Raw genomic sequence first — 25916 nt, 5'->3', positions numbered from 1 at the left:
TGGGGGCTGCTTCGTTTATCCACTCACAGGATCCCAGCACAGCACGGTGGAACTGAGCCACACACCAGGGACAAGTTAATACAGCAGCAGTGACATCAAGAACTTCTAATTTTTATTCTGTTACTTCTATCTCCACACAAGGCTGCTTCTCTCCCTTTGCTTCAACTCTTCCTTCATCACTGGCTGCCATAAGCGATCACTTCTAAAGGAGGGCAGTGAAGGAAGAGACAGGGCAAGGCTGGCGGCGATTCACGAAACGCACCCCGTGCAAGGCAACAGCTGTTAAACAGCAACACGAACTGGCCTACGTAGGGCAACCCCAAAGATCCAGCTCTGAAAACTGAATTTTAAAGAAAATGGCTTGGTCAGTGGGCTGAGGGGGAAGATGACCAGAAACCCACGCTACGTCTGCTTCCCCTTCACTGCATGGCGTGTTCACCGAGGGACATGCTCAAGATGAATTCAAGAGCCTTCAAAGACAACATTTGTGATCCAAGATGACATTTCTGCTCACCATCCACCCCTCCACACTGCTGCCACTTTTAGCTCACACAGCTGGCCTGTGTTGATGGAGAAGATGTAACCCGGAGACAAGAAAAGGAGCATTTGCTAAGCGCAGCTACAATACCTTCCACCACTTGTGAGAAGGTCTAGGTTTAATTTAATCCAGGTCTATTATAAGTCCAACAAAGCTGCTGAACTACACTGATGCTGGAAGTCCTGAGTCAGCTCCTACAGCAGGACAGGAAAAACACCTGAAGGAAAAGGTTCCAGTTCTCACCCTGCCTTAGAAACAAGGCTCAAACATCCTCTGGTTATAAGAGTCTCTGATCTTCAAGAGATTTGCTGGCCTGGGATCAGATAGGCATCACCTACCTGCCAAACGTCAGATGGGATGGGGGGTGGACACAGCAAAAAAGTTAATAAATAAACCACACAATACAACAGAAAGACACCTTGGAAGGACACAAAGACAGACCAGATGTACTTGATCATGCAGTTAAATAAAGAATCAATTTTAGTGCAAGCACGAGGTCAACCACCGACATGGCAAGTGCCTCCACAGGGCCTCTTCCCTGTGCTGAAGGCTCCAGCCATTGGCTTCACTGGCTCTGCTCCCAAAGCAGGAGCAAACCCAGTCTGAGAGAGACCAACACAGTCACCAGTGCAAAACACAGAAACTTTAATTAAACCTACAACACAGGGGGAGGTGGCAAGTGCTGCTTCGGACACGGAGCAGCCCTGGGGCAGAGGAGCTGAGCCCGTGGGGGAGTCACTGGGAGCAGAAGGGAGGCAAAGCAAGTGGCTGCCACGTGACAGGGGCACATCCCAAGCGGGCTGAGAGGACTCAAACGAGAATTAGCTGCTTGACATCCCAAAATCCCCAGCAGGACAGATGTGCAGACTCGGGTGAACAACAAACACAAAGCTGTGCGTGAGCCTCCTCCCACCGCCTCCGCAGGTCCCAAGCCCAGGGACACTGTCCCAGGGAGCAATGCTGCAGCTGCAGGGGAAGGAAGCACCTCTCCACCCTTTTTTGGTGCTGTATTCCACATTCCTGGAGTCCCTCCCATGTATCCATGTCAAAATTTCCACCCATCCTTTTGCATGGAAGCCTCATTTCCACAGGACAACCTGAAGAGATGTTTTCCTGACCCTCAGGCAGATAGAGAAAACCAGGGGCTTTTGCTCAGCCATTGCTGGCCAGATGCTGCACAGTTATTTAAAGTATGGGGACACCTGCCAAAAGACACAGCAACGTGAGGGGACACAGGTGGAGACACCATGAGTCTGCTCCAGGCACAGGCTGCTCCACTGAAGATGGACTCAAGTCCCAGCAAGCACACAGATCTCCAGCAACATTCCAGGAGTGGATCCATTTGAAAAGCAAAGACAAAACACATCCCATTTAGCAGTAAAACAAGACTTAACCCCAGTCTTCCATTTTCATTTAAAACAGAAGTTTATAGTTGTTTCAGGCAGGTCAAAAGCTCCTTGTCCCCCACCCGCTGCCCAGGGCCAAGCCAGGAGCAGACAGGACAGCAACAGTGCCAGAAAGCTCTGCTTCAGCTCTGTGGACATTTCACCACCTCTTAACTTAGACTGTTTTTTTACTCTCCTTCCCCTGAGTGCCTGCAAAAGCCTTTACAAGAGGGAGTGAGTAGGTCTGTTAAAAATAATGAAAAAATAATAATAAAAAAGAAAAAAATCACAACCATGTTTCCTCCTCCCACCCCAGCAGCAAAGCAGCGCAGCAGCAAAAGCTGAGCAGCCTGGCTGGGGGCAGCCTCTTCATGGTCTGCAGGAATGCCAGAGGAAGAATTCCTGCTGCTCCTGATTCCCAGCAAACACCAATCCAGACCTCTGTCCCTGCCACATCCAGCCTGGAACCCCAAGAAGAAACAACCCCACTGCAGCTGCAAAGCTGTGCACCAGCTTGGTCATGACCTGTGGACAGACAGCTCATCTCAAAAACAGCACCAGCCCTTTCTGCCCTCCAGTGATGCTGCTGGTGTGATCCACACCACCTGTCTTCAATACACTGCTGCTGGTGGCACTGCAAGTGTGGTTTCCCTGCCTGAGGTCCAGCACAGCAACACCAGCAGGGAAGGACAAAGGGAAAGAGCTTTCTCCAGGTATAACCTGCTGTCCTGGGCTACTTATGTTTTTGTTTCCAGCACGAGTATATGAATGCATGAGAAGCTGCATGCTGTCCCCTCATGCTGCCTGTGCTCCAGGGATGTCCCCCTCAAAGAGCTGGGGATCCTGCTGCTTCGTGGGGAAATCCCTTTGCCATGGGGGTGTCACTACAATTTATGACCAAGCAGGAGCAACCACAGTCACCTTGTGCCACTGAGGCCAGCCCAGCCCCAGAGCAGCAAAGCAGGGGATTGCAGAGGGCAGGTTGGACCCAGTTATGGATGTGTGTGAATGTGTCAGGGCTTGTGCCAGTTCAGAGGGGGCCTGAGCAGTGTCTTTGCATAGCTGTTCCCACAGAGCTGGGTCCCTCCAGGGACCTTGTCTCCAGCTCCAAAGCCAGCTCAGATGCCCACAGCCCAGAAGGTTCCTAGCTTCACCCAAGAGAAGAGGTGCCAGTGAGAAAGGAAGACCCTCTTGCAGAAGAGGTGGAGGGAGGGTGCTCTCCTTACCCAGAAAAAGGGAGAGATGGTACTCTGGGCTTCCACAACCCACAGACACTCCCTACAACTCCCTTTTCCCAGTTCAGACCTCCAGTGCAGGCAGAGCTGGCTGATACAGACACGCACAGGCTCACACCTCACCCCGCGCAGCCGTTTCCCAAAGCAAACAGCAACAGGAAACTCCAATGAAATTCAAAAGGGAAATTGCAGTTAGCACTGCCCAACACATACACACGTGCCTTCCTCCCCTCCACACCCCTTTCTCTTGGGAAGCCAAGCAGAAGGCCTTTTCTGCTCAAACCCATCCCCATTCCCAGCAGGGACGAGGCACAGCGGAGCAGCGCGGCCCCGGCTCGGCCGCTGGCGAGATGTCCCCAGGGTGAGGACGTGCAGGAGGAGCTGCTCCAGGTCCCATCCCTGTGCTTTGGATCTGTGGTTGCCGATGAGGATGTGCAGGAATGGATGGGCTGGGTGGTGAGGAGGGGTGAGGGGAGGAGGAAGAGCGCCGTGCTGTGCCTCCGCTGCCTCGGCTCCTCCTGCAGTCTCCTTAAGATGTCACAGGCTGGATGGGGAGCAGGCTGCCAAACTTAAAGTGCTGGATCACAGGAAACTTCTCCAGGCACTGCAGGAGGAGAGATAAAGAGAGGTGAATTCAGGAGACATTTCCACCTTACACACACAGCCTGAGCCACATCCTGCCCGCAGGGTCAGGCTTCGGGGCCACTCAGCTCAGACAAAGGCAGAGGATCAGCCCCATGTTTTCCCCCACACATTCCAGTCAGGCTTCTCAGGCCAGTAGCACTTCATAATCCCATCCCCTTCCCTTCAGCCAGAGTCTTTTTTCTCACTGAAATTCAGTATGGGGAGGCCTGGAGCATGAGCAGAAGCAGCATGTCTATGTCAGCAGCTTTCTCCCTCACCACTCTCCTTGCTCAAGCTGATGTCTTTGAAGAGTTTCACCCTACAAACACGGAGAACTGCAGAATCCCCTGGGGCAGAGAGACTCTCCCCTCCAGGCCAGTGCCAACACTCTGGGTTTGAGGCACCATTCTGCAGCTGCAAGGCACTGCCCAAACTGCATTCCAGACTCTCAGGTCTTTGATGGACAAGCACCAGTGATTTTGCAGCCATAGTTTAAGATATGATCCTATTTCTAACAACCCCTCACCCCTGAAATTCCCACCTCCCATTGAAGAGTAATGGATCACAGGTCAGTCACACAGATCCACTACAAAGCAGATTAGCTCAGAGGAGCTTCCTGCAGCTACACCAGAGCTCTGTGTAGGGTGAGCAGGGCTGCAAGGGCACAGCCCCTTCCACTCACCAGCCAACAGCAGGAAGGTCATGGACTGCGGTCAACAACGCCAGAGTTTGCCAGCACTTGTCTGGCAGAGCCACTCAGAGCTCTTGTTTTTGAATCACTGCAGACTCAGACTGCCCAAACCTCATGGAGGGCACAGAGCAGGCTCCACTCCATCACACAGAACTCAGCAGTGTGTGTTCAGCCATGATGTGGTTACAACTCTCCATAGGAAGGAGTCTTGTGCTCTCCATGGGGCCCAACTGGACTTGCTGCAGCAGGGCATACTCTGGGGCTGGAGAGGAAGCTGTGTGCTGCAGACAGCTCTCACCTCAAGGCAGGACTCAGGCACAGGCACCCTGCCCTTGTGCTGTCATCATGGGCAAGCAGGCAGATTAGTGCCCAGAAGCCCAGGCCTACAGTAATCCCTTTGGAGCCAGAGGTCAGGCAACTGGTTCCAAGCACCAGCACACTGGAGCCAAACAAGTTTGGAGGTGGTGAAAGTACAGCATGGCTGTATCCACTCCTGGGGAATAAGAGCTAGGCAGAAAACCACAAATCTCCTTGGCAAGGAGAAGTAAGTCCTGTGAGCATCAGGCCATGTCACCTTCAAAGCTTCCTAATGCTCAGAGCTGCTGCTGTCTCTCCACACAACCACTTAAGACAAACTCTCAGAGGAAGCAGGGCTGGGTAACACGGGCATGAGGGGAGAGCAGAGAGAAACAAACACTGGAGATGCTGACAGCTCAAAATGTCAGCCCAATTAGCTCCAAGGAGTCCCATGAAGACCAGACTGGTTTGGGCTCCAGATGAAGAGACTTTACCACCAGTGGGAAGAAGGGGTATCCATTCCATGTAACACACCACCAGCTTAAGAGGAGAAGAGGAGACAAGCAAGAAATTTCTCCTCCTCTATTCAGAAGGACTAGCACAAGTTTACTGAATTATCAGCTGTACAGAGCACCAGGGCCTTCCTTGCATCAGCTGTGGATGAAACTGTACCCAACTCAACTGTACCCTGCCCAATTTCAGGCTCATTTCTTCTTTCCACCATCTTGATCCCACTGAAGGTCTGCTTGGGACTCAACTGGGGAGTAGATTCATGCACCAAGTCCAACCTTTAAAGATGGAACTGGGACTAGATTAGTTACAATGGAAAGTATTTCCTGACTGACTGCAGAGAAGGAAAGGTCAGGAGACTCAAAAGCAGGCTCAGGGGAAAAACATCAAGGCTGCTGCTTTAACCACACTCTATTCTGTCAACTTCTTCACTTGCCTTTGATGGAGAGAATATGAAAAGCCCATGGACTTTCAAGCAAACACATCTTCACCCATTATATTATAAATAGACCCATTTGGGATTTCATAAACACACAGAGTTGAAGACACATTGTCTTCAGTCTACTGCTCATCTGCCCTGGAGTGCCTGGATCCAGACCACAGCTCCTGGACACACAGACACACCTCAGCTTTCTGCCAGCTGTTTAAAGCCATCCCATAGAGGAGACAGAGAAGAGATAAAGCCTTTGGAGTGCTTTTTAGATGAGCTAGGTCTGGGGGCTGCCCCACTCCCACCAAGTGGGATTTCTCCTGGTCTGTTTCCTCCTCTGCTGCTGCCCCCACTCAGTCCCAGTCCTGGCCAGCACCATCCAGCACCCAGCGCTTCTCAGGCACCCCAGGTGTGTTACAGAGCTGGAGCCTCCAGCTGAGTGTCTGATTTCACCTGATCTAATTGCAATGGGTGATCAGAGGGGCAGGGAGAAGGGAGGGGAAAACAAATAAAACTTGAAATCTTGCTCTCACTTTGCCAGTTGGACAAAACAACACCACAACCCCAAATCTTCCTTCTCTTGGCCATCACACATCCCAGGCTCTGCCACACAGAGCTGGACAAAGACCCATGTCAGCACTTGAGGGGTGCTGCTGACTTCTCTTCTGCTAATGCTGGCAGTGGCCAATTGCAGAGAGACTGCACTGGTGAAGGCTACACAGAGAGCAGAAATACACCAGGAGCCAGCAGAAAAGAGACAAGGCCTCCAGCAGTGACTTTGTGCCTGGCCTGAGACAGCCAGACACATTCAGTTTGCAAAGGATGAAGGTTAAGTGACTCCCAACCTTGTGTCACTTCCAGAAAATCAGTCTAAGAGATCCTCCAGTTGCAAATGTTGGTGTAACCTGCAGGCCCAGGCACACCATAACTGAAAGCTCTGTCCAGCCATGCTGCCCTGTCCACATCCACACCCCGTCAGCTCCCAAGCCAGGCAGGAACTGGCTAAGCCAGCATCAGGGTAGGTAACTCCCCAGAACAGATTATATCTAAAGATATATCTATTGTAAAGAAAACTGAGGACCCCTGAGCAGAAGTGCCCCCTCTCCTCTGCCTATCCAGGTGAACACAACTTCCATGGCATGGCAAGAGAGGACAACATTGCACAAGGATCATGTTTTTAGGATTAGTCCTTTAAGACCTATAAACATTATCTGAGGAAAAAACCTAAATTTAAAGCTCTTTGGTTGACTCAACATTTTTACACTTTAGCCTAAATTAGTACCATTACCCTTCCTAGCAGTTTTTGCATTCTCCCCTTGACACAGCTACATCTCAGATATTTCTAGAAACCTAGCAGTACTGGATCCAGCATTTTCACACTCCAAGTCACCTGCTACTCAAAACAGACTAAGGCCTTCAGGAAAGACCATGTCTTGGGTGAACAAAGAAGAATCTCCCAGTCTCTAGAGAATCCCATTGTTCTCTCCAGCCAGGGGACAGGTAGATCTGCCAGCACACGCTGGCCCCAAGACATCAGTGCATGTGTGCACTGCACTGTGGGCTCATCACTGCCAAGCCCTGTACAGGTGGGAGCAACCATGGCATGGGGCATGTGGGGTACCAGGCAGGAGCACATGAACATCCCAGGGAATGTGGGATGCCAGGGGAGCACCCAGCTTATGAAAGAACTGATCCAAAGGAAAGGAAGGACTACAGCAAGGCTGTTGAGGCAGCAGCAGACCACATTGAAGCTCTAAGTCTTAGGACACTCATGTTTCCCTTTAAAGGCACTCACGGTGCTGTGGTCTCCCCTTCAGCTCTCACAGCTTAGCCTCCAGCTCAGGGTTTTCCAGCAGGCAGTGTCTCCAGCCCGTGTTGGAGCTGCAGCCCGGGGACAGCCCCCTCTCCAAGGAGCAGCCCGGGGCACCCCTCCCAGGAGCAGCCAGGCCAGGGGGTCGGCCCCCAGCCCCACTTCTCCTCTTTGGAGGCTGGGAGGAAAACTGAGCTGGGGGCGGAAGGAGCCAGCGGGCCTGGGAGTGACACCTCACAGATTAGAGAGGTATGTGGCCTGGAACCTAAACACAGGATGTGCAGTGCAGAGGAAGGGCTGGGGGAGGGAGCGGCCCTCAGGCACAGTTAACCCCTTGCTGCGCTGGGCCTGAGCACAGCTCTGTGTCCCAGCAACGGGAGCTTGTCCCAGCTCCCCACAGGAGCATGGCTGACACCAGCAGCACTGCAGGGTGTGGGATTAATTCTTCCACCAGTCCCCGCCCAGCCGGTGCCGGCAGGGAGTTCCACCATCCCTGCTCCAACAGCGCTTTAGTGCAGCCAGTGAGTCCTGCAGAGCCAACACCATTCCCTCCAGAGGTTCCTGTCCTACTTCCTCAAGCCCAGGGTTAGCTTGAGCAGGAAGGAAGATAAGGGAGAGCCAAAACTGCCCAGTTCTGCAGGTCAGGGTTCACCAGGAAAGCCTGGGGCAATGCCAGCAGAGTTGGTGGGCGGAGGATGGCCAAACCAGAGAGGTGGCTGTGGTCTCACTGGGCTGGCACATGGCATGGATGGGGCTTTGAGAAAGGTAAATCATTAGGGAGCATTCAGCCTGCTCTGGGGCTCTTGAAACATGGGATGGTAATTTAAACTAAGTCTCCTCTAGCTGGTAAAATGGTGGACCAGAAGAACAAGTGGGTCAAGACACTGGCCCATATTTGGAGATCTGCACTTGCTCTATGGTAAGACAAGACAAGGCAAAAGTCATGTTTGCAAGGAATGGCCACTTTGGGATTGGTTTTGGGGCAAACACGAGGCAGAAGATTCCTTCAAGCCAGCAGCACCTGAAGGGCCAAGGGCTCCCAAGCCACAGTCAACAAGGAGTAACAAATGGCTGTGATGGGGTCCCCACACCTGGAGCAGCACAGGAGCTGACCCAGGGTGCTGTGGGAGAGCAGGTGTGTGGCTGAGCAGCCTCCCCCTGCCCACAGCACTCACCTCTGCCTTGTACATGCGGATGAGGCCCTGGTTGACCTTGGACCAGGAGGGCACGGCGCTGATGTTCCAGAGCTGGTTGGAGTGCTCAGCAAAAGGGCCTGTCTTCATCTGAAAGAGACCCAAGCACAGGGCTGAGGGAGCTGGGCCAGCCAGGAAGCTCGTGCACCAGCAGTGACTCATGCTCACACTCTCTCCAAGCAAACATTCCCACCAAGCCCAGTGACCCACGCAGCAGCCACCTCACTGCGTCTTCCCTCCCTCCCTCCCTGCTCCCTCCCGCTGTGGCCACATCACATGAAGCCGTGGCAATCCAGCTCCCCTCCTTCCCTGACAAAATTAAGCCTTTTCCTGCCACGCTTTCCTAATCAGACCTCCTTCTGCACACCTCCCTTTTAATGACTGTATTAAAAAAGCCCCACATAAGTCCCGTTCTTCCCCCCAGTAGAGTTTGGCTCAACGTTGTTCCTATTCTACCCAGAAACCTCCCAGTGCAGCACTGCTGGGCTTTCCAAGAAAATGACTCATTCCCCATTCAGATCAACAACAAGCAGCAGCGACAGCCATCGCTGCCTTCCCTGAATACAGAGGGCAGTGCAGGTTGGCAGCAGCTCTGTGTCCACAGCTCACTCCACACCTGCCTCTAGCTGAGGAGGGCTCTGGAGGAAGCAGGAGCAGAGGGGACATGCTCTCCAAACTAGCTCCAGAGCTGTGAGCTGCTGGCTTGCAGCAGATGCTTTACATTTTTTTTCCTTTTTTTTTATACTCCGCTGTTTCTCCTCCCAGGGCGAGGGGTTTGGAGGAGGGAGGGCAGGAGGGAAGCTGCAATCAGGGGCAGTTGCATGTAGATTCCCTGGGTGGTTGTCTCTCCTCCTCCATGAACAAAAACAGACCCTCAGGGAGAGAAAGAAATACAACACAGCCACTCTGACTGAGCGAAGTTCCCATGACATCAGAAACCACAAGGCCGAAGCTCACGCTAAAGAGGAGCGTGGGGAGAGAGGAATCTCTTGGACTCTCATTCCCGACCTGGGGCTCGAACAACTAACCCCTTCCCTCCATGCATGCACAGGCCTGGAGAGAGGGTGGGAAAAGCGCCTCCAAAACAACCTCTCTGCTCACTAAAAAAGCAAGCAGGGCCAATCAATGTGCTTCGGGAAAATGCTGCTGCCTTTCTGCAATGCCTGTGTGACACCAGCCTGCAGCAGAGAAAGAAAGAAAGAAAGAAAGAAAGAGAGGGAGAGGGTGGGAGGACCCAAAAACCTCACTGTTTGAAGGGTGATGTGCTCCAAACCCGCTGGCCGTGGGGCTGGAGCAGCAGGGGAAGTGGGTCTGCAGCTCTGCCTGGTGCTGGGAGAGCAGGGGTGCATCTCCACTTCCCCTTGGAGGTTCCTGTGAGCTGGGGGATGACAGCTGAGCTGCTCCCTGTCCCCTCTGCCACACGCTTCCCTCGTGGGCACGAGATGCAACGTGCACACACACAAAGCACGGCGTTACCCAGCGCCAGGATTTGGCACCGGTGGGCACCCAAAGCAGCGGCTGCCAGGGAGCTCTGAGCCATCAGAGCCTCCCCTCCCCACACAGGAGGTTTGGCTGCCTGGGCTTTGACTCCAAACCTTCCTTCCCCCGGTGTCACCGCCCTCCACAGGGGCACAGCTGGCATCAGCCACCATCACTGTGCTCTTCTCCCCTTCCCAAGGCAGAGAGTGAAGGAGGCAGGCACAGCTGGCCAGTCCCAGCTCATGCCCACTGTGGCCCTCCTCATCCAGACATCCAGCAAGGGATGGCTTGGCTATGGTTTCAAGCTGGGGCGGGAAAAAATAAGAGGGAAGAGAAGGGGAACAACAAAAAAAAAATCATCTCCTTCCAGCCACAAAGGGCGAAGAGGGAGAGCTGGGGGGAGAGCGAGAGGCGGCGAGCGCGCTGCAGTCCCGCAGTGACCCCAGGGGAATGGAGTGAGTCAGAGCAGCCATATTGAGCAGGAAATTACTCACAGACGTGGCGTTCCTGCCTCTCGGTTCCCAAGAGAATCGGCCTTTTGTAAATGGTTCCTCTGTCAGTGCAGGGGGGAGGGGGACGGCTGAGGCCGTGCTTTCCTGTCAGCTCCTTCCCTTCCAGCAGAAACCCGAGCCCTCCCTTCCCAAATTTAGAAGCCAGATTGAAGCTGAAATTCCTGCTGCCTGCCCTGAGCGCTCAGAGGAGCATCTGGGCAAGTGCACTGATCCCCCACAACAGCTGGGTTGTACCCAGCTCCCCTCCTCTGCACACCCACAGCCCTACATCACTGTCCTCTACAGCCCCTGTGTGGCAGGCACCAGAGGGATGCTCCCAAACCCTCCTCATCCTCACACTTTCAGGTACCGCACACACCCCTTTGGCAGGCAAAGGCAGCAGCAGGGGAACAGCTCAAGTCCCAGCCAGCTCTGCAAACCTCACCCTGTTCCAGAACCATATGTTCAGGTCCAAACCCACCCTGTAGATTTCCCAACATCAGGTCAGCTCATGCAAAATTCAGTGCTGTGCCTGGGCACTCCTCTAAGGAGGAAGCCATGGTGGGTTCAGCCTGGACATCATCTTGCTACTGCTTGAAAAGCCTGAGGTTTAAACACACACCTGGCAAACACCACAACAGCGTATATTCATATTCCTGAAAGATCACCTGGGGGCTGAGAACAGTATCTGCTCAAGAGAATATTCTCTCAGTTGACAGAAAACAACCTTCCTCAGTTGTAGTCGGAAACAAAACCTGCTCTCATGTCGGCAAGGCCCACTATGGGAACTGCTGTGGTGTTTGTTACATGTTTAACACCTTTAAAGGAGAGCTGTTTCCAGATGACAAGCTCAGAAGAAAATAATATCGTTCATTTATTAAAGTCTTTAATCCCTTCTATCTTTTTTCCCCTGCTATTTTGTTTTGTTGTTGATTTTGGAGAGAAAGCATTTGGAGGGCACTGAGGCTGCCTCGCCCCCCCTAGTGGCAGTCACGGCCTTCCCGGGCGCTTGGGAGGCAAAAAACCCAAGATTTAAAAGGAAAATCTTCATAAAAATGAAGCAGTAACCCGCACGGAGATGCACTGAATATTCTATGGATTTGGTGATGCAGGTTGCTGCCGTCCCCTTCAGCTCGCGGCAGGAGGGCCAAGAGGGCTCCTTGCCACCAGGTGGCACTGGGGATCTCGGAAGAAACACTGAATTCCATGATTCACAACAAACGTGCAGAAAAGGAGCTCAAATCTCTTATTTGAAAAGCCTACTAAAAAGCTGACTTTCTGCAGGCAGAAGCAAGAGTGACCTGAAGCAGCAGGACTGTGCTGGGTATTTTAAACATCACCTGTCAGCTGGGCACTGCAGAATCTTCTACACACATTTCAAGAGATGTATGTTTTTTAACAGGTCAGTGCACTGTCTGGATATCACAGAGGCCTAAACTAAAATAAATCTTTGACCATCTTGGCTCCTGGTTTCCTGTCCTCATCTTGATCTCTTCCACCAGCACCTCTTTATTACCCACAGTATGATTTATCTTGGCATTCAGGGTTAAACCCTGTGAGGTGCTGAGTACCAACAAACCCTACCAGATTTAGCAGGACTTGACACAGCACCTCCTGGGGTTTGGGCCAAAGGCTCCTATAAAGATTTCCTACATGAAAGGCTAAGTTCATAGTCTGTAACCTCCCTTCCCATCTAATCACTAAATTAAGAGAGGCGAGGAAGGGGGAAAGTGAACAGAACAAAAGGAAGAACTGCACTCTGTCCTTCCAAATTAATCCCATCAACTTCCTCCTGCCAGAGACAAGAAATCCCTCACCACAACAGAGTGGGTAGCTCTCGCTCTCCCTGTCCAGACTGTGCAGTGAGGGAACTGGGAGAAACACAGCCAAATCCTGCACTGATGCTGCAGGCAGCAAGCCATGAGCTCCCTCACTGAGAAACAGCCCAGGGCTGCCAACGAGCTGAGCATCACCCACCCCTCTCCAAAGGGCCCTGCAGTGCCTGAGCAAAAACAGTCCTGAAAGTGCTGCCAGCTGGGGAGTCTCAGCACCACCTCTGCTCTAGGTCAGCTGCAAATAAGATGCATTTCATGGGCAACTCTTTTAGTAGAATCTGGAGGAAACAGCAGCACAGAGGTTTGGGAACCTGCCCTAAGCAAGGGGAGGCCCAGAGCTGCCAGGCAGCACCCAAGAGTTGCAGGGAAGGGAGGCTGTCTTGGCAAGCCCAGTCATTTTGCAGCTCCCCCTTCATCTTCCTAGTGTATCTACAGGAACCAGTCTTCTCCATATAAGCTCCCACTGACTGATCCAAGTGATGATCCAAAGTTGTTTGCACTTGTTACAGCTCCCTTCAACTACAATCCACAGCCCATCCAGCTTAATTACACTTTCTTCTCAACATCCCTGTCTCAGCTCATTCAAGGAGAACACCTCTGCCATGCAACAATGGTTCATCTGCACAGTTCCATGAGAGCAAACAAACAGGCAAAGGAGGAAGAAAAAAACTCTGCCAGAGCCAAGTATCTAATGTCAAGAGAATGTCCCTGTGGGACAAACCTTCCATTCCTCACCTCTGTAATGAAGAGGATGCACTCCAGGAACATGAAGTCCTTATGGTTTTCATTTACCACCTTCTCATCAACAAAGTGCCGAGGCTCCAGGCTTGGATGGTCTAAAAAAAGTAAGAGACAACAGGAAGTAACCCGTATGGTAATCCCCCCTGAGACCAAGTTCAACCAGGTGGTGTGCTGCCTCTCACCCAGAAGCACAACCCTCCCATCAGAGCTCTTTAAAAGGCAGCACAGAGTTGCTCCCTTTTATCTCATCTCCCACCCCAGTGCCTCTGCAGGGACAAAACTCCACAAAGCAGAAATTGCATTTTTTAGCACCAAAACCAAGATTCTCCTTTTAAAAAGCTTCACTGCAGTCATTGCAATAAAGACTGAAGTACTACACAAGGAAGCTTTCCACCTCCCAACCAGCTTTATTTGGAAAGCTGAGGTAAAAAAAAAATCCAAGCCCCAAACTCTCCTTCTGTATTATACACAAATCTGACATATTTGAATTTAAAAGTCAGCCCCAAGTCCCATCATTACAACCTAGACAAATGAGGCAGAGGGTAACCCAGGACACAAGAAGATTTCTATTAGTACCTATCAGCTGGGAACTGCCCCATATGAAAGGCAGGAATTGGAAGTCATCCAAGCCCCACACGCCCTGGCTGCCAGCAGGTTCCATCCTGTAGGTTTTCTGCAGTTTTCGCATCACTTCCAGGTACCTGAGACCAAAGAGAACAGGAAGGGTTAAGGCAAGGCCTTCTCCTGTCTTTGACTTTTGTGAGGACAAGAAAAACCAGTTGGGCAAAGGACACAATTTATCACTTGTAAGCAGGACCCCCACACACAGCACAGTTCACAGAATATATATTCAGCTCTTTTGCCATAGAATGCAGCCTGATGGTACCTAACACCAAATGCACAGAGAAATCCAGTGGCAGGGGTTTGTTTTATCTGCAAAGTTATGATTGTGCAGATCCTTCCTCATCTCCACTGTTATTTGAAAACATTGACACTTCACATCCCTTCACCAACTTCCAAAAGAGCGCAGAGTTTTCTACCTTACAGCAATCACTACTTCCACTTTTCAGGTGGAAAATTAAAGCTGGAAATACTATAGAAGGAAATTGTTTCCATGCCACCAAACAGTGATACAGCTGGGATTAGATCTCTGGACTCCAGACACCCATTCCACCAGTTTCATCACTACCAACTCTACCTCTGAGCTGGAAACACATCTAGAGGAGCAGTGGAGGCCTGCCAGTTGCATAGATTTTTTATTTTTGATGCCTGAAGAGATGTTAGATCCTCTGATCAGATATTCCTGTCTATCACAAAGCACAGAGCCTCACCCACAGAGTTCAGTAACTTGTGCTCCACTAAAGTAACTTTCCAGAAGGACACTCTGCCTCTGAAGACAAGGGGCCATCACCTCTTTTTGAGACAGTTATAATGGGTCAGTGTACAGTTCATTAAAATGTACATCTGCTCCTAATTTTGTCTAAAATTATCTTCAGCTTTCCCATTCTACCCTTCCCCCCAAACAGCCCAATACTCCAGCCCTTCTCCTCCCATTACCTCACCTGTTAAACACTTTGAAGACAATGGCCATCTGGTCATCCACTCTGAGCACACCAATTTTGCAGAGGCAGCAGAGAAAGGCTGCAAATGCAGCTTCGTGCCCTGGAGTTAAAAGACAAGAAGAGACATGACACAGGTGTCTCTGGCCTCCAGGACAACCTTTCTGTGGGCACCACAACAGCTCTTCAGCAATCACAGCACTCACAGTCCCCTCTCAACCCTGTTGTCACTGTAAATGCCAGGAGCTGACAATATTTCGTCCCCCTGCAGCACCTATCCGAATTATACCTTCAAGACATTTATAAGGTGATCATTAACTTAGAGAAAAGAAGCTCTTAAGGGAAAACAGCTCCAACTGGGCATGCTGGGAGCAAGGCAGGGACTTTCCCAGGAGCTTGGCAGAGCAAGGGAAGTGGAGCACTGCAGAGTCATCTGCTTGGGGGATGCAACAGAACCTCACATCTGCAAGCAAACAGATTTCCTGCTGCTACAAAAATATCCCAGTGTTGGAAGGATGCAGATCCCACGACACTGCCAGGAACAGTCTGTCCCAGAAGGTACTGGGATCTCAGGCTAAGCCTCTGCAGCTTGGCCCTCCAGCTAACAGCAAGGAAAAGAAACAAGCAGCAAACCCAGAAATGTCTTTTAGTGGGAAGGACCAGGGAAGAAGGGAGAGTACAAGATGGGCAGTTCCACACTATGGACAGGTGCAGCTCCCAGTGTAGGAACAAAATGCACCCATGGTCTGGACACTGTGAGCTGGGACATGGGCCCCTGGCTTGGGACACACGGGATGGGAGGAGAGGTTGAATTTCCTTCTCTGAGCTGACCAAACCCCATCCAGCCTTTCCAAGGACAACATCTCCCCCTGGTGCCAGTGAGCCGCAGCCAGCACTGCACAGCCTCCAATCCTTCAGCCTTTACCCACAGCCTCCTCTTCCTCTCCCTGCCCAAGTCCAAAGCCATGTTTCCTTGCACTCATCCTGCTCTCCTGCCCTTTGGTGAGGACACAGCTATCCTCCAGAGAGGAGCAGAGCATGCAGACAATTCTGAATTTAGTTCTCACTGAAGCCTGTGTGGTTACTTCACCTGCAATTCACTATCTCCTCATCTGCTTCTAACTTCAGATTTCAAAGTCCCTCTGTAAGCAGCAATTCCCTTCTAGGGACCATCAGACCATTATGATGTCCCTCTAGGGACACCTCCTGCTGAACATGAACATGGCTCTCACTCTAGTTCCAATTCAAGCTAGTATATTTTATCCCTTTAAACTGTCTGCTGCAGGACTGCTGCATGCAGTGATGCATGTCCTACAGCTCATCCCAGAACAGCTTGGTTCCCATCTCCTTGGATGAGATGTGAAAGGATGTCACAGCTCTAGCACAGCTCCCAGCCCCAGCTCTCAGTCACAGCCCACACAGGGCAGAGGGGTGAGGGGGCCCTAAAAAGAAGATGTTCAGTTCAAGCTGGCCCTAAAAATAGTAGTAATGATGTATTTAAATAAATACAGCACCCAACTCCAAAGGTCCCTTCCTGACAAACCCAGCCCTGGCCAGGGTGCAAGCCTAGGTACCTGTGCCATAGTCAATGCGGGTGGAGTTCCCCACGGATTCCTTCAGGTACACAGCCACTTCTGGGGCAGCATCAGCCAAATGCTTGGGAATCACTGCTGACACCAACTTTTCTGCCTCCTGAAAGACACAAAAGACTCCCCTGGGTGAGCACAGATTTGTCACAGTTCCCAGGAACAAGGCACCCCTCACAGCATGAGGGCTGCAGCGGTGCTCTACAATGCCTGGAGGTAGCATGAGAGAGGAGCAAATTCTCCTGTTGGAGGAGTCATCTCCAGAGATGGAACAAGTCAGGGAGAGCTTGTTCTGAGACCTATTCAGGCCACACACATCCTGTAGGACAGAAAAGCCTCATCACCCAAGTACATTGAACCAGTTACCCACTGAGCCATCTCCAGGACAAAAGCACCACTGGAGCAGCAGAGCAGCTGCAAGGCCACTGCTGCTGGGACAGGGGCTGTGCCACCTCCAGAACCTGGTGCAGGGCAAGTGCTCTGAGCTGAAGGAATTTGAGCAGTTTTCCCTGATCTTTCTCTCATTTTGTGGGCAATTACAAAGCAAATTACAAATTCCTTGGGCTTGGACAGCCCTTGTGACTCACCCAGAACTTGGAGACCCAGCCAACATGGCCCATATGCTCTCACAAGAGGAAAAGTCTATGGTAAGTGATGTGTATCAAGGGGTGGATCCTTCAAGGCTTATCTGAGCAATTCCTCTGTGAGCTGCTTGGCTGCCACACAGTGATAGAGCCATCCTCTCACCCCTGCTGGGCACACTGCCCTTCTGTGGGAGCTGCAGGTGACACTACACAGCACAGACATGCTCACCTGGTCTAGTTTGGCGTACCAGGTCCTGAAGGCTTTGTTCCCAAAGCGAGAAGGTTGATCCACTGGCGGGGTTTCATCGATCCATCTGTCGAGGGTGTTCAGCAGAGCCACCAGCTTTTCAATGGGCTACAGAGAGCAAGAGGGTGAGGGGTCACAGGGACATAAAACAGAGCAGTCCTCAGGCTCTGACATCTCTCCCCTTGATGGGAGTCATTAAAGCCCACACCATGGTTCCCAAGAGAGGCATGTGGAAATGGGCTGCACCAATCCTCCTCAAAATACAGAGGGGACAGAAAAACCATTTTTCCCTGCAGGAGAGCAGTCCAGTACAAAGCCCAGCCTGAGGCTGACTCCTCAGTCACCCACACAGTCTTCCATGAGCTGTAACAGCACTGTGCTGCAAAATCTCTTGGAGAAGAGCTGCAGAACAGTCCTCACAGGACTGAGAGGCAGGGAAGGGACCTTCAGCACAACAACTCAGGCTCAACATCTTAAGGGTCCTGCATTCCCCATAGGATAAAAAACAGCACATATCAGTGCTATGCATCCTCACCACTGGCTGATCATATGATTTGAAGGCCCTTCTCAAGGCTCTAATAATTGTCCTGAAATGTCTCTAAGGAGCCAGGATTAGCAGTTGATGCTGTTAAACCACGGCATATTTGTACAGCAAGTCACCCTTCTCAGCACAATTCCTGTTGCCTCAAACTCCTACCAGCCAGACCACCAGGCAGCTCCAGCCCAGGGACACCCACTGCATGTGGCAAAATACAACCTACCCAGGGGAAGAGGCAGCCTGGTTAGCCCACCAGTGCTCCCATTACAACAGGAATGAGAAACTCTCAGAGAAATGTCTCAATTTAAACACAAAGCTGATGGGAAGACAGCAACAACAGCAAGACCACAGCCATGTTTCTCACACCCAGTGCTGGAAGTGAGGGACCCATGTGGAAGGAAAAGAGGGGCAGCAGATGGCACAGCACAATGTCTCCAGTTGTGCTGTCAGACCAGAGCTGGCCAATGCACACCATCTCCCTGCCTGGCCCAAATGGCTGGAGAACAGCTACACCCCCTTATACCAAGAGGCAACACCACAGGCAGCACTTTTAGCAGCTCCAGACAGTTTCAGGAGGCTCTGCTGACAACTGGTCAAGCCTGCCAGAGGCTCTGGGATTCTCCCTGCCTGACTCCAAGCAGCTGGAGAGCCATCAGCCGCCACAGCAGCTGGCCAGGCCCCGGGCAATGTAGGCTCCTCTGTCTCGAGAGGGGATTCCTCCTTCAAGGGGACAAAGAGGACAGCAGGAGCGGCGGCGGCTTTGACTTTGCTGGAGGCATCGACCGTGTGAAGCTGGCTGGTCTCCTGGGTTGTGGTTCAATTCTTCACACTGCTGTCGGGAGGACAAGGAAACAGCAGAGCCCAGCAAGTTTCCAGCCCTTGAAGTGCCACTCAGAGGGGGTGGGCAGAGCCAGGCATGGCAGAGCTGTGCTGCCACTGAACCAGCTGCAGGTCACTCCTGGGGGGAAGGGTCAGACACAGCCCTCCCCAGACAGTGACTCCTGAGGTGCCACCCCAAGGACATGGTGGGATCCTCCCACACCAGGACCTCAACATTTGGCCACTGAGCCAGACCAGAGACCAGGACAAGACCTGAACACACTGAGAACACAAAAAAAGGGACAAGACAGCCTAAAGCTCTGGGTGGCCCTGGAGGCACTAAGAGACCAGTGCCCCACATACATGAGGACCAAAGCCCCCTCTGCATCAGCTCCCTGCTCCCGAAACACTGTAGGAATCAAACACATTCCCATTGCACTGGGCCACGTTTGGACTCAGTCCTACTCCTTCCTGGCTATTGCATTCCCCTCCAATTAAGCAACAGCATCCCCAGCACTGGGTTGCATTAAATAATTAAATCGTGATGGTGATTTATCCGCCGGCACCAGCAGCTCATTATGAGCAGCCACCGTATTTCAAACCCTCTCCACGAGCACTCGGTGCTGCCTGGATAAATGGCTGGCATGGACCAGCTCCTTCCCTGGGGAGCAGAGAGCCCAACCTCCCCTTCCCCACTCACTGCCTTTAAAGGGATTAAAAGCCCAGCTCCACTGAACACGGGAGAGCAGGACCCAGCTGCTGGCTCAGCCACATCAATAAATAATTAAAGAGCTGTGGCTCATTTTGGGCTCAGGGCCCTTTGAAAAGGGGGTAACTAAAAGAAGCAGCTTCCCATTGTCCAGCAGAGGAAGCCTGTACATCCAGGGCTGACCCCTGTGGGGGAGAAAGGAGCTTATGGGGACACAGCCATCAGCACCACTGCAGCCTGTTTTGCCTGGCTGGGTTTTTAAGCTCTATTTTTGCTTTACCTTTTCAGTGATCAAAGCAAGGGCAGCCTCCCCCCTGCTCTCCTTGCTCTTCTCGTTGTGCTGATTTTGCATCTCCTTGACCCTGAGTCTGCCACCGGTCCCAAAGGCAAACCACAGGGCTTCCTACAGAGCACAGACCTGTCAGCAGCTCTCAAGAGCAGGGGCCAGGCAGACAGAGGTGCTGAGGAGGCATCACGGCAGCCAAAGCTGCCTGTGGCGACCAACTCTCCCCCTCTGGGCTCCTCAGGCCCTGTCAGAATGGGGAGCTGATAAAATCAGAGCCTTTGCTGCTTCCCCCACTTCCTTCCTGGAAGCAGAGCAAGCCACAAGACCGACCAGTTTCCCCCAGTGCATTGGGCTGTTTGACAGGAAGATCTGCTCCTTGCATGGCAAAAATTAACCTCATCCTCCTCACAGCACTGCACCTCTGATCCAAGGCACTGCTACAGGCTGCAGCCCCAGCAAGTTGCTGATGGATCCCCACGTGGAAAGCACTCCCTCCAGGAGGGGAAGGCAGGTCACAGCCTATCACTCACACAGCCTTGTGCCAGACACAGTGTCTGTGCCAGAGTCTGCTATCAGTGCCTGTCAGATGCCTGCAGCAAACCCTGGACAGCTCCACACAATGTGTCAGTAGGAGCAGAGCAAGCTCAGCAAGTCTCCAAGGGGGCTCAGCCCCCACAGGATCCAGCAGAAAGGTTGATATTGACACACACTCTTTGGAAACCACTAAGCTGCCTCTTTCAAAGCACAGCACACCATACTTCCATTTTTTATTCCATGGCAAAGCAATACCAGTAAGTCACAGAGTGGATATGCATTCAGCAGGAAGGATTTCAGGAGGTCATTTGCCAAAGGAAGGTGTCCCTGGCATTTGATCAGGGACGAAGATGGGATGGCACAAAAGCACATTGGTAGCAGGTACAGCAAAAGAGAAGAAAGCTGAGCAGAGATGCAAGAAGAGGCCACGAGGGGCTGAGCCTTTAAAAGCACAGATAAGCAGTTTGATCTACAAAGGAGCCTGTGTGAACAAGCAACCTCATCAACAAGACAACCCTGGGGATGCTCCACCTGTGCCTCAAGTCTCAGGCTTCTGCTCTCCTCAGTGTGCAGGGAATGAGATTTGTTCCCTGCCACTTCCCAAGCAGCTGGGATTGTGTCTCTTGTTTGTTACTTGGACTGGGACCATGGATGGAAAACATTCACTCCAAGAGGGCTCTTCTGCAGACACAGCACTGGTACAGCTTTTCCTGACAGCTCAAAGGGCTTGTGAAGAGGGTTGGGTTCCCCCCCTCCTTTGTTTTGTTCATTTTTAATGCTTTGTTTCCCTAGAAGTGCTCTGTGAATGGTTGGGAACAAGCTAGATCATGACAAAGACAAAACTCAAAGGTGAAATGCAAACAGCAGAAAGCAAGAGCAGCATTTGATAGCAGTTTCTACTTAATTGAAGGAACAAAAGAGGGGCACAAAGCCTGTTAGGGAGAGACTCATTATCCCTGATCCCCTCCATGAACTACAGGGGAGTTTCTCATTCACACTGGCTCCTGGAAGGGAAGGCTGGACTCAACACAGTACTTCAAACATGAAGACTGGATTAAACACCACCATCAGCTGCCTTCCCACACCAGAATGAAGCTATAAACACAGGGCCCAGTCTGCCCCCATTTTGCCTAGATCTTTATAGATCACTCTCAGCTTTCTTGCACAGCCCTGATCAGTAAAAATGTATCCAAGAATCTCCTCATTGCAGCACAGACCGAGGGAAGGGGATTCAGCGTGCAACAAGGAAGCAAAGCTGGTGGCCAATGTGTGCTCTGTGGATTGGCAGCACCCAGAGAGCCCTCAGGGCAGCAGTGACACCACTGAGGGTGCCTGCCCTTTCCCTCTGGCTCCACTGCGCCCTGAGAAGGTGAACAGCCATTAAAATTGGCTCTGGCAGCAGGCAGGGACAAGTGACAGCCACTTTCATGCAAAGGGAAAACCAGGTGCTTTCTGCTCAACACCTTTCAAGGGGAGATTCTGCCACCTCCCAGCCCAGCTGAAATCTCCCAGCCCAAGCCAGCAGCCCTGTGAGCTCTGCAGGCCCCAGGACCTTTAGCAGGACCCTGGGCAAGGCAGGTGCAGCTGGTGACACACCTTGAGGGCACAGCTGTCCAACCAGAGCTTGCACAACTCAGCTACAGCCTGGGCTGAGGAGATGGGTGCAATTAAAACAGTCTGGGCAATGAGAAGGGACAGGGAGAGAAGTGGTTTGAGAAGAAGTTTTTGCCCATGGATTTTTGTACAGAAAAACCACTTGGGAGAACAGGAATGGCAGAGATATCCCAGCCTTTTGCCTGCAACCAGGAGAGAATATCACATCTTCAAAGCATCACTTCTGCCTCTGCCCACTTGCTCAATTTCCCATCCACCAAGCACATCCAGAGTCTCTGCATCCTGAGGGAAGGATGGCACCCTGACATTTGCATTCCCAACCACATTCAATCTCCCTTGGCTCCCAGATAAATTACTGATTCACTCCTCACCCAGGAAATACTCACTGTAAAGCCAAAAAAAAGAAGGTGAAAAAAGGCAGGAAAGAAGTAACAAGGGGATCCAAACTCTTGTCCTACCTCTGAAATTTTGTATTCACAGGTCAGCTTCTTGCCCCTGACACCTTCATTCAGAGTGAGGATGAAGCCCATGTAGTCTGCATATGCCTGTGAAAACACCAAGAGGGCAGAGCTTTAGGGAGAGCCCAGGGTCTGTCAGAGCACAAAGCACAGCACAGGAGCATCCTACACCCCAAGGGAACCTCTCCCAACACACAACAGAGCTTCCTTGGAGACACCCGGGGCTGCAGGGCTTGCTGTGAAATTACTGCTCTTTTTGGCAGCCCCAGAAGAAGGAGGCAGGTGGCAATTGCATCGCTGCGAAAATTACAGAAAGGAGAATCCTAAAAATGCTCACACTGACCCCAAAATCATTCCCTCAGCTCCCATCAGGTCAAATTCAAACCCCTCAGTTCTGCAGAGTCTCAGCTGTGCCCAGGCATGGTGCTCTGCACTGCTCCTCCCAGTCCTGTACTTTGCCTTCCCTTTCCACCTCGGACTCTTCCCCTGTGCTCACAAAAGGGAAGTGGGAGACAGCCCAGGCTCCTCACTCCTCCTCTCTTTAGATTTGCTGCTTTGGAAGCACCACCTCCAGTGCAGCTCTGCAGCAGCACATTGCCACTTCTCCCTCCCTGCCTCAAAATCCTGACCAGGAGCAAGTCCTTAAACCCAGGAGACTGAAATTGGAAGCTGCACCCAGAGGTTTGTTTGACACCTGGCTATAACCTCAGCTTCCCTCAAGACATCTCTCATCAGTCATCAAGCAAGAATTTGCTCCTAAGAGGTGGGACAAGTCTGGGCCAACACCCCAATCCCTCAAAGGCAGAGAGGAGAGAACCTGCTTGTTCCACCAGCTCCACACAAGCTGTAAACAAAAATTATCCAGGAAATTGAAGGGCTCAGGTCTAGAGTCCTTTCCAGAACAGCACAGTGGGAAGGAACCAACCCAGGCTGGTGCTACCAAGGCCAGGCAGCATGTTTAAGGTGAGCTCAAACAGGGCTGGGTAAATCCAGTTTGGTTAAAAAGCAGAGGCCAGGAAGGATGAAACAGTCACCAGCTTCTCATCCAGCTTGTTGGGAGGAAGCAGTAATCATTACTGCCAAGTAATTTTCCTACAAACAAACACCAACTCTTCCTCTTTAAAACACAAATTCCATTATTGCCCATTCTCTGCCCAAGCCTCCTTTAGTTCCTGGTTGTTCCCAGACCAGACCTGGCTGCCACCAAAAGATCAGCAGCATTTCCCAGTATTCCCTGTCCCCAGAGCCATACCTGAGATCGTTTCCACTTGGCCATGTCAGAAACCACATTTATCTCCTTTTTGGGGACCATGAAGCATTGCTGGACAGGAGGAGCCACCTCCTCAGAGGTGCCTGGGAGATGCAAAAAAAGAGATAAAACAGAGACACTGGGGAAGGAGAAATCCTGTATTTTTCTCACTTAGAAATGAGCTTTATTTCTCAGGAGATATAAAGCACACAAATCCGTCCCAGCTGGGCTGTAATCTCACCAAGTCCTCCTCATCAACATCCTCCTAAGGACACTGCAAGCCTTCAGACAGAAGCATTATGTCTGTTTTCATTGTTAAAGATGCATTTCCCATTCAGACAGAGAGACTAGTGCAGGAGATAAAAGCAACATCCAGCCAGTTTAATTATTTCTGTCTAGTGCAGCCAAGCCTCAGGTCATGCTGAAGCACTGAGCTCTCCTACAAACTAACTCTGCCTTGTTTTTAAGTGTTAAGCCTGACCTTCATTCCTCTAGAAAGGATAATTCCTGCATGGACAAGCTGGAGCAGTGCAATAAAGGCAGCCCAGAGCCACAGCTCTAGTCCAGGACTTGGGGGATGATGGGACACAGCCTCTTCCAGGTGGAAGCTGTGAAGATTGTTTGATTTCAAAGCCCTCTCAGAGCCTAGGATGCAATATTTAATGCAAATGTGAGCTGCTAATGAATCAAAGGGGATCTTTTCCCCAGCATCTGAACCCAGGGCCCAACCTGCAGAACCAGAAAAGTTCCAAGAGATTTAAAGTAATTTGTATTATGCTCATTTAAGTGCAACTTTTAATAGGAAGAGGCAGTGCAGAGAGCACTGTCAAAGAACCTGGCTACTAATGTCAATTTATGAATTCTGTCAGAGTCATTCAGTTCACCTTTTCAAACCCAGAAAATCTGCAGGTATTTATGCAGCACCAGCTGCCCTGACACACTCCAGCAACTGCTGTCCTCAACCCAGCCAGTTCAGGCACTGTCTCCCTAACAAACACCACCAAACTCCAACTCCTTAAAATATCATCAACTGCATTTAGATAGAAAACACCATCCAGAACCATCAGCAGCCTTTTCCACAATGCTCTCTAGCAGCAAGATCAGATTAAAAGGGATCCAAAGTCCCAGGAACTACCCAGAGTCCACTGTAGATTTGTCATACAACCTTTGACAACCATTTAACTTCTCTCTCTGCCTTTCACATTCCCCATGCACAGAACAAATTCAGCCTCATCTCCTGCCCTGAACGTTGCAATGTTCGGTTCATTCCTGCAGAAGTTACAGCAAAACTCCCAGGTAGGAGGATGAGAGGAACAATATGTGATGAATTTAAATTAAAGACACATGTGTCTCTCTTCTGAAAATTCATAGTGACTGGCACCACAGCAATGGAGCTCTGTTTTTAAGTTTATAACATGAAAACAATGAAAAACTCCCAAGAAGTGAACTCAAAAGGCAAACACTGATGTGTCCATCAGTACAGGTGACACATAAATCCCAGGGCACTGTCCTGATCTGCGTGTTTGCCATTAACAGAACTCCTTTCCTCTCTTTGTGTTTGTTTCTCAGCCATCATTGCTTCCGACCCACACTTTGTGCAATTCCTCTTGGTGAGGAGACCAGGAATACTCAAGGAAGGAAACAGTGAGGGCTGCAGGGGTTACAGTATTCTGGGATGAGTAGATAGGAGTCCAAGCCTGGTATGACGGAGCACGGCGGGTCAGCTTTATGACGAGCAGCAGCTTGGACAGAGGAGGCACTTTCAGGCTCGTGTCACGGTGTGAGGAGCGGGAGTTAAAGAGAACCAGCCACAAATCCGGGCTGGGGGTCACAGGGATCCCCGATCCAGAACCTCAGTCCCGACCACCAACCTCGCCCTGGGGTGGTTCCAAGACTCGGGGCCCCAAGTCCTTCACATCCTCAGAAAATCGCCCCTTTCCTCCCCCTCCCCGGGCCAGGCATTGCTGCCACCGCCCCCCGCAAGCCGGGCCCGGCGCCCTCGGCCCGGCACCCCCGGAGCGTGGGGCCCTGTACCGGCGCTCCCCGGCCCCGAGCACGACCCTGAGAGGTCCCGAGCGCAGCCCACAGCCCGCTGGTTCCCAGAGCCCCCCGGCCGCTGCTCACCTGCCCGCCGCTCGCTCTCTGCCATCTTCCCGCAGCCCGGCCCGGCCGCCCCTCACCTCCCACCTCCGCGCACGCCGAAGCCGCCGGCGGCCATCTTTGAGCAGGGCACGCCGCCCGGCCCTGTCGTTCCCGGGGCTGTCACACGGCGGAGCGGCCCCTGCCGGCCACCGTCGTGCTCACGCTGCCATGTTTGTGTAGGGCGCGGCCCTCTCTGCCCACACCGGGGAGGGACGGTGTGCGCACAGGGCAGCGGAGGGGCGAGAGACAGGACCCTCCTCACCATCTCCCGGAGAAGGCAGCGGAGAGTGGGTCCGCAGCACGGCTCCGCCACCGGCCGCGGCGCTCCTTCC

General features: G+C 51.8%; 1 protein-coding gene across 1 annotated transcript; it reads right to left on the bottom strand.

Annotated features, from left to right (window-relative positions):
* Positions 1–1166: 1166 nt before the first annotated feature.
* PTPA (protein phosphatase 2 phosphatase activator) lies at positions 1167–25733 on the bottom strand. The gene is made up of 10 exons (XM_054646333.2): positions 25567–25733; positions 23446–23546; positions 22194–22280; positions 17218–17343; positions 16393–16510; positions 14822–14921; positions 13836–13960; positions 13254–13354; positions 8696–8803; positions 1167–3762 (listed from the first exon to the last, which is right to left on the bottom strand). The coding sequence occupies exons 1-10, from the start codon at positions 25589–25591 to the stop codon at positions 3688–3690; spliced, it is 966 nt and encodes a 321-aa protein (XP_054502308.1). The 5' UTR covers positions 25592–25733; the 3' UTR covers positions 1167–3687.
* Positions 25734–25916: the final 183 nt, after the last annotated feature.

This window comes from Agelaius phoeniceus, chromosome 21 (genome assembly GCF_051311805.1).
Source record: "Agelaius phoeniceus isolate bAgePho1 chromosome 21, bAgePho1.hap1, whole genome shotgun sequence".
Classification (NCBI taxonomy): domain Eukaryota; kingdom Metazoa; phylum Chordata; class Aves; order Passeriformes; family Icteridae; genus Agelaius; species Agelaius phoeniceus.
The sequence above is the reverse complement of the archived record's forward strand: the minus strand, read 5'-3'. Positions and strand labels throughout refer to the sequence as shown.

Coding starts and splice junctions, on each gene's coding strand:
- PTPA (XM_054646333.2), bottom strand. CDS start 25,591: ATGGCAGAGAGCGAGCGGCGGGCAG. Junction 23,547..25,566: donor AGAGAGCGAGCGGCGGGCAG/GTGAGCAGCGGC, acceptor TGCATCTCCCAG/GCACCTCTGAGGAGGTGGCT. Junction 13,355..13,835: donor GGGCAGTTCCCAGCTGATAG/GTACTAATAGAA, acceptor TACTTTTTTTAG/ACCATCCAAGCCTGGAGCCT.